The sequence below is a fragment of the Hyaloscypha bicolor genome, assembly GCF_002865645.1.
Source record: "Hyaloscypha bicolor E unplaced genomic scaffold K444scaffold_37, whole genome shotgun sequence".
Classification (NCBI taxonomy): domain Eukaryota; kingdom Fungi; phylum Ascomycota; class Leotiomycetes; order Helotiales; family Hyaloscyphaceae; genus Hyaloscypha; species Hyaloscypha bicolor.
Window position 1 is genome coordinate 33838 of NW_020194539.1, and position 13728 is coordinate 47565.

A 13728-nucleotide genomic window follows, 5' to 3' on the forward strand; every position below is an offset into this window, starting at 1 on the left:
AATATCTTTTTTAATTATATTATTTCTCTTGAAATTATAGGCCAAAATAATAATTCTATTAATTCCTAACTTATTAAGTTCCTGAATTACTATTTCTTTAAATTCCAATTTACTATTTACCTTAAGCTACCTAAATAAACTATATTTATAAATAATTTCTTCCTAAATAAACTTAGTAATCTTCTTATTAGTTAGGTTCTTTAAAAGTCTAGCTTTAATCTATTCTAAGAAGTTATCTCTAGTAATAACTAATAAGTTATATTCTTTATAGTCTAGTAATTTAATTATATTAATCCTAAAATAATAGAAAAGAAATATAGCTTTTATTAGATATAAAGCCTTTTCTTATCTTTTTTTACTTTTATACTAATAAATCTTATAAGTATTAATATACTTCTATATATAATTATAATAATTTTTCTAGTAATAATAGCTAGCTATTAAGTAAAAAATATTTTCTTTTCCTATATATCTAATCTTATTATATAGCTCTTTAATAATAATTTCCCTTTATTCTTAATTATTAATAATAAGTTAAGATAAGTATATTTTAAATATAATTTTCTATAATAATTAATTTCTTATATTATAATTTAAAGCTTTTTTACTTAACTTTTGAAACTCGGCTTTAGATATTTTTTCTAGTCTAGAAAGTATTATAAGATATTATATAATATTCTAGTATTATTTAGAATAGCTATTATTTAAGAAATCTAGTAAAATAGTCGAGTTATTAAATAAAGTATAAAAGTTAGTATTATTATTTACTATTTTACCGGAAATTATATATAAAAGGCTATGGCTTTTATTATATAACTTCCGGATTTTATTATTTTTTTAATATTACTAATTTGCTTCTAGATATAATAAGACTTTAATTATTAATCTCTAATAACTAAATACTATTATTTAAATATTTAGTAAAGATCTTAGAAATCTAATTTCTTAAAATAATATTATATAACTAAACCGGAACTACTTTCTTTAATTAAACTTTTTATCTAATAAATACTATTCTAATAGTATTAAACTCTATTACTAACTATTTATTAATATTCTTATTATCTTTAATATTATCTTTTTATTATAAATATCTTAATAATCTATTAGTAGTAATATATTTGATTTCTTTAATATACTTAATTTTAAAATTAAATAATTAAATTCATATTAGCTAGTAAGTAACTAGAGCTCTAGAAAGATCTATAGCCGCTTTACTTAGCTATATAATAAGTATATTAATATCTAGTTTAAGAATAAAATAAACTTTATATAACCAGAACTATACTTTCTATAAATATTTTACTAGCCCTTAGTATTTTCTTTTAATAGTATTATATCTCTATTTAGTATTATTTTAGATTCTAAACTTATATTATATAACTTTCTTTTTTCTTTTATTATTATATTAACTAAGAATTCTGCCCTATTTATCTAGGCTAATATCTATTACTAATATAATTATTCTCTAATCTTCTAATAAATTATAATATAACTTATAAAGTATTAGAGTAGTAATAAGCTTTTCTTAAAGAATTTATATAGCTTGCTTTTATTTATTATTCTAGTTTTATATTATATCTTTCCTTATTAAGTAGTAAATAGGTTTAGTAATAATTATAAAGCCTTTAATTCAAATATAGTAATAAATAATAATTCTAATAAATATCTTGCTTTTAGTTATATTATTATAATATTTCTATCTTAAGATTTTAGTAATTCCTGAGCTTAAAGAGCTTCTTCTAAGTACTTTATAAATAAAGCTAATAATAACTATACTATTATAATAGAACTATAATTTTTTTCTAATACTAGCTCTAGCTTATTTAATTCTATCTAAAGTTATATCTAGGTTTTAAAGATATTTAAATATGAAATATTAAATACTTAATAAAATAAGCTATTTATTATAGTTTATATAAGGTCTCTTAACTCTAATATTATTAATAAATAATATAGCGATTTTAGGAAATAGATTCTCTAAAATAATTATAATAACTTATATAAACTATATAACGGAATTAGTAGTTCCCTAAAATAGTATAATTATTCTTAATAGTCCTAGAAATATTATAAATATAGTTAAATCTCTATTATAAGTATCTAGTATAAGTTAATTATATCCGGAAAAGAAATTAATTAAAAAGATATAAGTATATTTAGTAAATTTCTCTAAGGTCTTATTAGTAAATAAAAGTAAGTTAGTATTTTATAGAATTACTAAATTTATTTTTATAGTAGTATTAATTAGTTTATAAATTCTAGTAATTTTCTTTATAACTAAAAACTATAGATTTTAGTAAGATTTATTATATTTCTTAAGAACTTTATAATCTAGGTATTCTAATAATATTTTTATTATTACTAGTACTAGAGCTTTAGAATATAGGAAATTCTTTTTTTACTAGACCTTATACTTAATAGTTTTAATTAGAATAAATAGGCTAATATTCTTATAAACTTTCCCTATTTCTTTCTAATTGAATATAATTATACTTTTTTAATTAATTATTAATTCTTGAAATATAGCTAGTTTCTTTTCTTAAAGCTAATTACTAATATTTAATTATTTAAGGCATTTCGAAATAAGTTATAAATCTCTTAAAATAGCTAATATTCTTAATAAAAAGTAGTTCTTATATTTTCTAATATATTTCTATAAGTATTTTCTAGCTTTAGATTCCTTAAATTAGTCTAGATATTTATTAGGGCCTTTTCTAGTTCTATTATTAGTATTTACTAGTTAAATTTTCTTATTCTTTATTTTATATATTCCTATAACTAGAAATAAATTATAATTATTATCTTTTTCTTTAAGAGCTATAGTTATTTTCTCTAGTACTTTTTTTTATCTAATCTCCGGAATTTATAACTTTTTTATTTAGCTTCTTTCTAGTTAGATATAAAGAATACCTTTTTATCTAGTATTTTAATATATTTTTCTTAAGCTTCTATATATTTCAGAATTCTTTCTAGTCTTGGGTTTTATATTTTTTAGCTTTAGAAATATATTTCTTTATTATTAGAAAATACTACTTTACTTTTTCTTTAGAAATATCTTTATTTAATATCCTTTTTATTTCTTTTTCTATTAAATCCGGAACTACTTTTAATAATATTCTAATTAGAGCCTTTTCTATTTTATTTTCTTTAAAAATATTATTAATTTTCTAAATTTCTGAATCTAAAATAAAAGAATTTATAAGAAATCCCAGTATTTTCCTATTTTCTCTAATATTACTAATAGTTATAATACTAGGCTTTATTTTTTATTTTTATTTTTTATTTCCTACTCTATATTACTTAATTTCTTAATTCTAAGAACTTAGTACTTTTAAACTATTACTTTTTTCTATTTCCTGGCATTTTTTAAAAATAGAATAATTATAATAATATAAGTATTCTAGTTATTTTTAGGATTAGTAAACTTTTTATTTTATAAATTATTATTTCTATATATAATATTTATCTTTATTTTTACTAAGAATAATTAACTAAGCAAGATCTTTAGAGCTTTTTTAACTAGAAAGAATATATTTTTATATTTTACTTTATTTATAATCTTAGCTCTAAGCTTTATTATTCTTATAAATCCAAATTCTACCTTAGTAATAGTAAATATTTAATAATCTATAGTATTATATACTATTTTACTAATATTTCTAGAGATTTTTTCGGAGAAAATATTAATTTTGGTTCTAGTATTAATTATTTCTTTATATTTAATACTTCTTTAAGGTTCTCGAAATATAAATTAAAGATATAAAGATTATATAATATATTTATAAGCTAGTAATATTCGAATATTAATACTATTGCCTTTAAATTAAATAATTCTATTAGTATTAGATATCTAAACTAGTATTTCTAATTCTTTAAATATTTTATCTATTATATAAGCTATAGCTACTAGTTCTATAGATCTTCTAGTATATCTAATTATACTTAATATAATAGTATTTCTTATTTATAAAATAATAAGATAAGAAGTATTATTCCTGATTTATTAATTCTAAAATATAGTAATTAGATCTAGTATTTTTAAGGCATTAATAAATATTCTTATTTCTTTCTAAGTTTTTGGGAATAAAATAGTTACTTTCTTTAGTAATCTTATTAGAATATTATTAATTTTAAGAGTCTTATACTTATTATAATTAAGAATATACTAAGTTCCTAATTTGTTTTATTTATTTCTAGAACTATTAATATTTATATTCTTAGCTAGGCTATTTTCTTATTTATTATTTCTTGAAATAGTATTCTTTTAGCCTCTTATATAAGATAGCTTTTCTTTTACTCTAGCTTATTTTTAGAAAACTTCTTTAGCTATTTCTATTTCTTTTCTTTTTCTTTTTAATAAGGAACTTATTATAGTATTAATAGAAATACTATTTATAGCCAAATCTTAATATTATTTATTAATTCCAGAATCTAAAGTATTAGTAATTCTAATATAATTTCCTTTAAGGTAAAGTAGCTATTTAGATTTCCTAGATATAATTTACTTACTTCTATATATAAATTCCGGTTAGCTAGTTCTCTTTTCTTTTTCTTACTTAGTAAACTAGGTATTTCTTATTAATCTCTAAATATTTTTAGGTTAAGTATTTAAGTTATAATTAAATTCTTCTTTTTAAACTTAGGAAATAATTTAGTTAAATTACTAGTACTTACTAGTAAGGAAAAAGAAAAAACTTTCTTATCTAGTTTTAAATAGTTCTTTATATTATTTTCTATTAAATTAGTAAGTATATTTATAATTTATAAGTTCTTTTATTAGTAAATAATAAAACTAAGAAATATAAATATATTTTGAATTAATATTATTATTCTTATTTCTATTATAATACCTATAGCAAATTCGCTCTTTTAGTTCTAGATCTATACTATAGGCTATATTAACTTAAGTAGTATTTTCTAATTATACTTAAGACTAGCTTTTTCTAAAATATAGTTATCTAGACTCTTTACTTATTCTAGCTTAATTATTATAGCTACTATAGTATTCTTTATAATTTCTATTATAACTTCTAGTATATTTTTCCTAAAAACCCGAATTATTCCTACTAGGCTATTAATACTATTATACTTGCTATAATTAGCTAGGCTATATAAGTAGACTATGAATATTCTCTCGAATTATAATAGTAGCTATATTAAGTTATTTCTATAAGTTCTTTTAAATTATAATAGTAATAAATAGTTTTTCTAGACTTTTTACTAATTAGTTAATATTATTTTCTTTAGGTTTACTACTTTTAGTAAATTTCATATAATTAGTTATAGGCTAGATTCTTTTCTTACCTATATTTATAGCAATTTTAAAAAGTATAATAAAAGAAACTAATAAAGAATAATTATTTTCTGGTTTAGGAACTATATTATAAATTATTATATTTAAGTATTCTTATCTAAATCTAAATATATCTGAGTTATTAATAATATTAAAATAGTATTTCTTTTCTTTATACTAATAAAATATTATTACTTTCTTATATATCTTATTATATTTATAAATAGAAATATCTATAGGTTTAAAATTTATATTCTTAAGAATATAATCTTTTACTAGAATAAATAATTTTATTTATTTCTTTTCTTTTTAGTAATTTTTTTAATATTTTATTAAATATATTAATATAAGATTTAGAAGAAATTTCTTTATTCTGGGCTTATATAATAATCTAATTAAGAAAGTTATAGCTAATTTTAAGTATTTCCTAGTTATATTCTCGGAATTCTTTTAGTAAGGCCTTAAAGAACTTGGTTTTCTAGTAATCTTCTAGATTATTAGTATAGTATTCCGGTATAGCCTTAATCTAATTCTTATAAATAAGAAAAATATAATAGATAATTCTCTTTCTTTTAGTATTATTAGAAATATAATAGTTCTTATATATATTTATATATTATTTTAAGAATATAGAAATATTACTTCCCTAAAACTATAGTATTTCAGAAGCTTTTATAAATAGCAGGTTTAAACCCGGCACTAGTATATATTTATTCTTAATTATATTAATCTTAATAATTTCTTTTATAATTAATTATAGAGTTTCTATACCTGAGACTTTTATTAATAAGGTTCCTAAAGAACTAATTTCCTATTTAAGTATATCTTTTAGTTTAAAAGCCAGAATTAGAAAGAAACTAGTTAATAATAATAAATATAATTAAGATTTGAGTTTTAGTATTAGTAATAATAAGGTAATAGCTTTTCTAGTCTTATTTCTATTACTTATACTTTCTTTTCTATTTCTTTAGTTTAATATCTATAGTATTTTCCCTTAATTTTACTAAACTAGATATATTTATTAATATTATTAAAAGTAATAATAAAAATAATAAATATAATTTTACTAATTTTTCTAACTTTTCTAAATTCTCTTTTATTTCTTTATTTAATATCTATTTCTTTTTCTAGAAGCTTCTTTAGTTTATCTATATAATTTCTTATTTCTGATTTCTTTTTAATTCTTATTTCTAATTCCTATTTACTATTTTACTTAAAATTAAGAATATTTCCTCTTTTAGATATTTTTTTTAGACTTAGAAATAAGCTTTTTTACTAAAACTAATACTACTTCTATTTCAGTCTTTATTATAACTAAAAATAATATATAAATTAATAATATAACTTTATTTCCGAGTATTAAAGTCTGTTTCTAACTAAGATCTAACTTATATTATCTTAGTATAATTTTTCTTATTTTATTTTCTCTACTTCTTTTTTTTTATAATTAGCCTCTATTTCTATTATTCCTATATATTATACTAGTAATTATATCTTATAGCTAACTCGTATCTAAATTACTAAATATATTAGAAATTAATATAAAATATTAAAATTAATACTTATATATTCTTAATATTTTAGCCTTAGGCTCAAGGTATTATAATAGCCCTTTTCTTCTCTAACTTACTAAACTAATAATTCGCTTTATAGATATCTCTTAGAATTTTATAAAAGTATTACCTTAACTATAAAGTTTCTATTCTCCCTATATTACTTATTATAAAATATATAAGAAGGAAACTATAATAAGACAAAAACTTATATAAAGTATACTAGAATATAAAATGTAACTTAATAGTAAAATAATAAATTAAAAGCATAAATAGTAAAGTATAAATAGTATATAATATATAAAAGCTTAATTAATTAAATACTTATAAAGAATTATTCTCTAAGTCTATAGAAAAACCAGCTTTCTTATATGATTTCTGCAAGTTATATATAAAAGGCTGTAGCCTTTGCCATGTAACCTAAACCGCCAAAACCGCCAAAACAACATGATTTTTGACGAGTACGGCCTGCCGTATTACAGTATCCAAGAACTCAAATATCTCATATACTATAGCGGTATCTAGATTAATTCCATGTCTCTATTTCATTACTATTTCCTTGAAATTATTAGTTCCTACGGGTATGAAGTAATCGGATTAGACAGATCCGATAAAGGAATCGTCTGCTATAGTGAATTCCGCTATTATATATTCTGTGGGCTTGTACTTAGTTCAAGGTATAGTGATTTATAAGGAGAGTAGATTCGTAAAAAGGAGGGTGGTTCGTAAGGTAGGTAGGTGGGAGTTATCATATTCGAGGTAAAATTTCGCCCATAACGAGAAATTTAGGAAGTGAAATTCAAGGAGTGAAATATCGAGATTCCGGGAGGACTTAATGGTTCTGAAGCTCAAGAGCCCCAGGTATTCAGGTAGTTGCAAAGAGAGTGATTTTTCGTAAAGAAAGTAGTTTTATAAGACAATTAGATAGTCAAATAGTTAACCGTTTGGTAATTGGCAAGAATTAGTATCTTTCCTCCCTATAGAACCGAATTATAGGCAAAGGCGACTATTATTTCCCTCCTTTAATATAGCTTAGTCAGGCCTTAGCAAGTGCAGCTTAATCCTTCTTACTATCTGATCTATATATATAAACTAATTAGTATTGGTTTACTAGTAATGCATAATACTATTATATAGGCATGGAAGTACTATTTGCATAAGGTTAGTAAAGTTATTATTATCCAGAAGTAAGAATTATAGTATTATAGTATTAATATATGATCCCTAAATCTACTAAGCCTAAAGGAGTCTAGTTTACTAGTCGAGTCACTAATTGGACGCGAGGTTACATAACTATATCCCGTATTCTATATCCCATTACTCATATCTCATTGCCTATATCCCGTGTCCCGTATCCCGTAACTATATATATAACTCCCAAAGAAATAGCTATACTAATAATTATAGAAATAATAAAAAATAGCTTTATAAAATTATTTATATATTAAGAAATAGAAAATTATCTAATATAAAAAAAATTATATATTATAGTAATTAGATTATTTTAATATCTAGTATTCTAAATTATTTAAGATTCTATTATATTAGAAAAGTAATTATTAATAAAATTAGTTCTATTTTCAAGAATATAAAATCCAAAAAAAAAAAATATTAGAACTTATTAAAAGCTATTTATTAAAATAGATCTAAAAAGTAGTTATTAAAAGATATAAGTATTAGAAATAAGCTAGCTAAATTTTTTTTAAAAAAAGCTAAAATATTACTAGATATTATAAGAAGTTAGCTAATACTAGATTATATAGAAATAATAAAACAAATAATAAAAATAGAGGCTTATAAACTAGATTTAGTATTATTAGGTCTATAAATATAATATTAATTATAAAACTTAATAGTAAATCTATAAAAGTATTTTTTAGGATTTTAGGTTATATTTAGATAAATATTTTATTATAAAGTTATATATTTCAAAAAATTAATTAAAGTTAGTTTAGATATTATAATTAAAATTTTAAAAGAAATTAAAGAATATGAAATATAGAATTAGTTATATAAATAGCTAGAAAGTAATTCCTATAAATAAATAATAAAGAAATTAGAAAAGAAAATATATATTTTATATATCTAAACTAACTAATTCTTTCTAAAATTATTTATAATTCAAGCTATTATCTCTAATATAAAAAAAGCCTTTTAGGAGAATTAGTAATATTATAAGTTAGAAAATCTAATTATTTTATAATATCTAAGCTCGGAAATTAAAATTAGATTAAAAGATTTTATTTAGAATACTTTCTTTTATAATAGCTATTTTATATTTCTTATATAAAATAACTAATTTAGCTAAAACTAGAAATACTATAATATATATAAATATATAAAAAAGTATTATTATTTATTCTAATATTTAAAAGCTTTAAAATATTAAAATTAATATTATAAGAAAATAAGGCTTAGTAATACTAATTAAGTATTACTAATAAAAAGTATTTATTAAGATTTATAAAAATTAGTATATAAAATAAGCTAAATAACTAAAAAAAATATATATAAATCTTATTTTAATATTTATAATTCTTAAGAATTCTATTATAGAAATTTATATTTATAGATTAATTATATTATTTAATTTCTTATTTCGGATATTAATAAAAAAAGAAAAGCTTTCTTAAAATATAATTTTAGTATATAGGATTTATTTTAATTATATATATATTTTATAAATTAGTATATTTAAAGACCTTATTTCTAATTCTAGATATAAAATACTAATAATATAATCTAATTTTATAAGTTCCAAAAATTATATTATTTTTTATTTACTAGTTCTATAAAATAATTTTATAAATAAATATTAGCTAAATTATATATATATACTAGAATAAGATTTCAAATAGCTTTAATTAAAAAAAAGTAATATAATAAGTAATATAAGAAAGCCTAATTTATATATTACTAAAATAATTAGGAAATCTCTAGTTCCTATTATTAGAATTTAATATACTAATTCTTAGTACTTTTCTTGAAATAGAAATAGTTTTAGATATAAAAAATAAAAGAAATAAAAGTATATCTTTATAATAAGAGAAAGCTTATTACTTTTATTAGCCTAAAAAATATATAGAAATATAATCTAATTAGATATAAGTTATAAGATATTATTATATTATTAAATAAGATATATAATTTAATATACTAATATAAATCCAAATAATAATCCGAGAATAAATATTAATATATATATAAATATTAATATTAAACGGAAATAGCTTATTATATTTATTAATTAACTAAATATAATTTGGGTCAGATATAATATATTTTTCCTTATTTAATTATTTTTTATTTATTTATTAAATAATAGTTTCGGAATTAAGAATATATAATATTATAAATAGGATATCTTTATATAGAATCTAATTAATTAAATTATAAGAAATTAATAAAAAATAAAAGAAAAAAAAGATATTAAATAATTAATTAGCTATTTTTTCGGAAATAGTTATATAAAAGCCTTTGCCTATAGCTTTTAATTTAGCTATTATTAAGCTCTTTTTATAGAATTTTAAATAATTAAATAATTAAACTTTTCTTTTTCTTTCTTTAAATATATTTATTTACTATAGAAGCTTAATTTTCTTCTATAAATATATTAATATTATATTTGTAATATTAAAGCTTAATAACTATCTTATTATTAATATAACTTATTCTAAATAATATAGTAATCTGAATATATAGATTTAATATATCTTAAATAATTATATATTTATAAATATTTTAGAATTATAATTATTAATAAATTGTTTTTTTAAAACTATCTAACTAAAGATAGTTTTAATATTTTAGGCGATTTCTTTAGTTATATAGTAGGCCTATATCTAGCTAATAATATAAGTTCGGATTAGATTTAGATCTATTTTTAGGTAAAGTATTTTAATTGATTTATAAAGGGTTATAGTTATTTTAATAATTTTTATAATTTTTATAGTATTATTAATAAGGGAAATATAAAATTATAATTTCTGGAAATAATTAAAATTAGGCAAAGCTTATTAAAAAGCGCTAAATTACTATAATAACCGAGTAATTTTTAGTATATTAACTTCTTTAAACTTTGTAAATAATAAATAGTTAATATTAAAGTATATTTATTACTAATAATAATAGCAAGTAATATATATAATTAATTCTCGATTTATAATTAAACCTTAATACTATTAGTTCACCGCCAAATAGCTGGAAAACTTGCATCTCAAATTTGAAATCTGCAGCTGGTGGTCGAGGTGGTACTTGTAAGGAACGATTTTCACGCTGCTCGGCAATAGAGAAAACGGTTTCGAACCCTGATGGTACTGTGCGAATGAGGGCGATCCTGAAATCGGGTTCGTGCTCCAGTCTAGACGAACTACAAGCACAATGCTTGAATCGTCGATACGGTGAAGGAAGCCTCCTACGCTCATTCCTGGTGGAACGATGCCCAAAAATCTATTGTCAGTCCAAAAGATCAAGCCTTCCAGAGAGTGCGAAGAATGGGAAACTCTTCGGTCCGCGTTGAGACCAGACCCCATTGAATGATCAACGTTTCTCAGCCTTTCCGTAACAAGAGTTTTCGAGAAGGGGCCCACGATCTTCAGAACATTGTAGAGCGTCGACGAAGGGAGCCTCTCCCGCAGGATTCGAATGATCTTCCGTGAATCACCTTTTTTGGGGGGAAAAAATTGTCTGAAAACATGTTTCAAGCCAGGATTCTCGATCTCAAAGGGGTCAACGCACTGAGGGCAATTTAACCATAAACCGAAACCGATAATTCCCATACACCTTGTGGTCCGAGTCCTCCTTAACCCACTCCCTCAGATCAATATCCAAATCTTGTAGAGTCTGAAACCCATACTTCCGATAAAGCGGAAATCCCTATTTTACCAATATCAACATCTCTCACCCCTTATATCTAATATCAATCAATTCAAAAAATAGCACTTACAACAGGACTAGCCAACAAAAAAATGGGCAAACGCTTTCTATCCGCAATATCATTCTCGCACCCCACCAACGCCTTCCCCATCCCCTGTCCCTGAAACTCAGGCAACACAAAGCAAGCCTTACATCTCATATACCTCTCCCCTTTCGTCCACTCCACTAACATCTTATCTACTTCTTGCTGCACGTAGCCATCCAACCTTTTAGCATACTCTTCCCCCACTTTTACAGTCTCAGAAACTGTGACCCAGCTTGCCCATGCTGCTATGGTGTTAGTTTCTTTGTCGACGGCTTTGATGTGAAGCCATGCGGGGTCCCCGAGCTGAGTTTGTAGGAGGGTGGTTATGGATTGCGTGCAGAGGGTGGGAGTGGGGTAGTTGAGTTTTAGGGCGTTGTCGAGGAGGGTGACGAGGGTCTAGATTTGTGCTAGCTGGGGAATATCTTGACGCTCTACTGGAACGAGAGAGAAAGTTGGTGGTTGGGACATGGTGATCTTGTGGGACATGATGATCTTGTGGGACAGCGGGAGGTTGTGATTTAAGAGGTGGGGAGATAGATGATGTGACGATTGACATGCATAGGGCTCAATGAAGACTGGTGAGTCATCCCGGAATATTAGCCTGGATTCAGTCAATGAACTGGCATTTGATTAGTTTGTGGCTGAAGAGTATACAATGGCCTGATATAAAATTCCATTCATTTGAGTGAAAAAGTAGAGACAGATGTCATTGTCTCAAATCCAAGAAGGAACTCTAGTATTTCCCACAGTACCTGCTTTAAAACGTTCATTTTAGTTGAAATAACGAAGGAGATTCTTAGAAAGCCCCTATTGCTTGCTGTCCTCAAAAGTCATATCCTAGATGTCGCCAACTTAGGCTGCCAATTTCAAAAAGTGTGTGAGACTTTCTTAAAGAGTTGACCACCATTGAAAGTTCGCAATAGGCATGCTATCAAGATAGTCACCATAAGTACTATACCAAAAATTAGCAACTCTTCTCAAACAGCAATTTCATGGGAAGAGGACACGTACCCAGAACAGATACAATACAATGGCTCCACGGTACAGCTTCAAGCCAAGCACCAAATACCTTTAAATCGGACAGTAATGCCATCAAAATTTCCTCTTCCTTTTTCAAAACTGGTTCCGATAAAAATTCGTTAGTGAGTTCATACTGATTACCCAAATCTTCTGACGTGACCGATTCCTCAATCATCGTGATTCGGCTCTCTCCCCGGCTTTCCCGTTCCAGTTCCTCGAGATTCCTATCAAGTAATTGTAGAATAGCGTCCTGGTTCTCGAAGTCCCAGAACTCTATTAGTTCTCGAAGCGAGACTTTCCTTCCTTTCTGGGCAATGAAGTCATATGAACCCTCACGGATATAAAAGCTTGCGTTGAGTCCATCCTCTGGATTTAGGCGGGAGCCTTTGAGACATCTTCCAACATATTCCGCATGGATATAGTCTCTTTTATTGGCCCCTTCGTGGATCAGAAAAGATAGGCGCGGATCTGCCCCGTATTGGAAAAATGTTTCGAGCGTTTTGCCGAACGCCCTTCGTTGCTCCGATTCACTATTATAGAGTCGAAATTGAAGACTTCTGAGAATGAAATGTACCCAAAAGGTCATTTCATCCAGGTTTGCTAAAGAATTTGTGGCACAACCCTTATGGATCATAGCTTGAGGAGAAAGGCCTCGCTGCAAGAGAAGATCTAGAGGCTCGAATGACTTGTAAGAGCTGCCGTAATATTGGCTATAATAAATACAGCACAGTAGGACCGCAATTTGGTAATCGGAGCTAAGAGTGTTCTTTCCATGCTTCATCTTCCATATCACGTATTTGTAATCTCCACGAACTGCCGAAGCATAGAGTGGGGATGTAATGTATCGAGAAGAATGAATACCAGAAGGGATAGATCCAATTACCAGGTTCCCTATATCA

The 13728-nt window shown here is 23.5% G+C and overlaps 1 protein-coding gene across 1 annotated transcript; it reads right to left on the reverse strand.

Moving 5' to 3' along the window:
* Window positions 1-11577: 11577 nt before the first annotated feature.
* K444DRAFT_521178 (uncharacterized protein) lies at window positions 11578-12127 on the reverse strand (the record flags this gene model as incomplete). The annotated part of the gene is made up of 2 exons (XM_024874103.1): window positions 11578-11724; window positions 11795-12127. Coding segments are annotated over 2 exons (480 nt in total), but the record flags the coding sequence as incomplete, so codon positions are not given.
* Between the last annotated feature and the right edge of the window lie 1601 nt (window positions 12128-13728).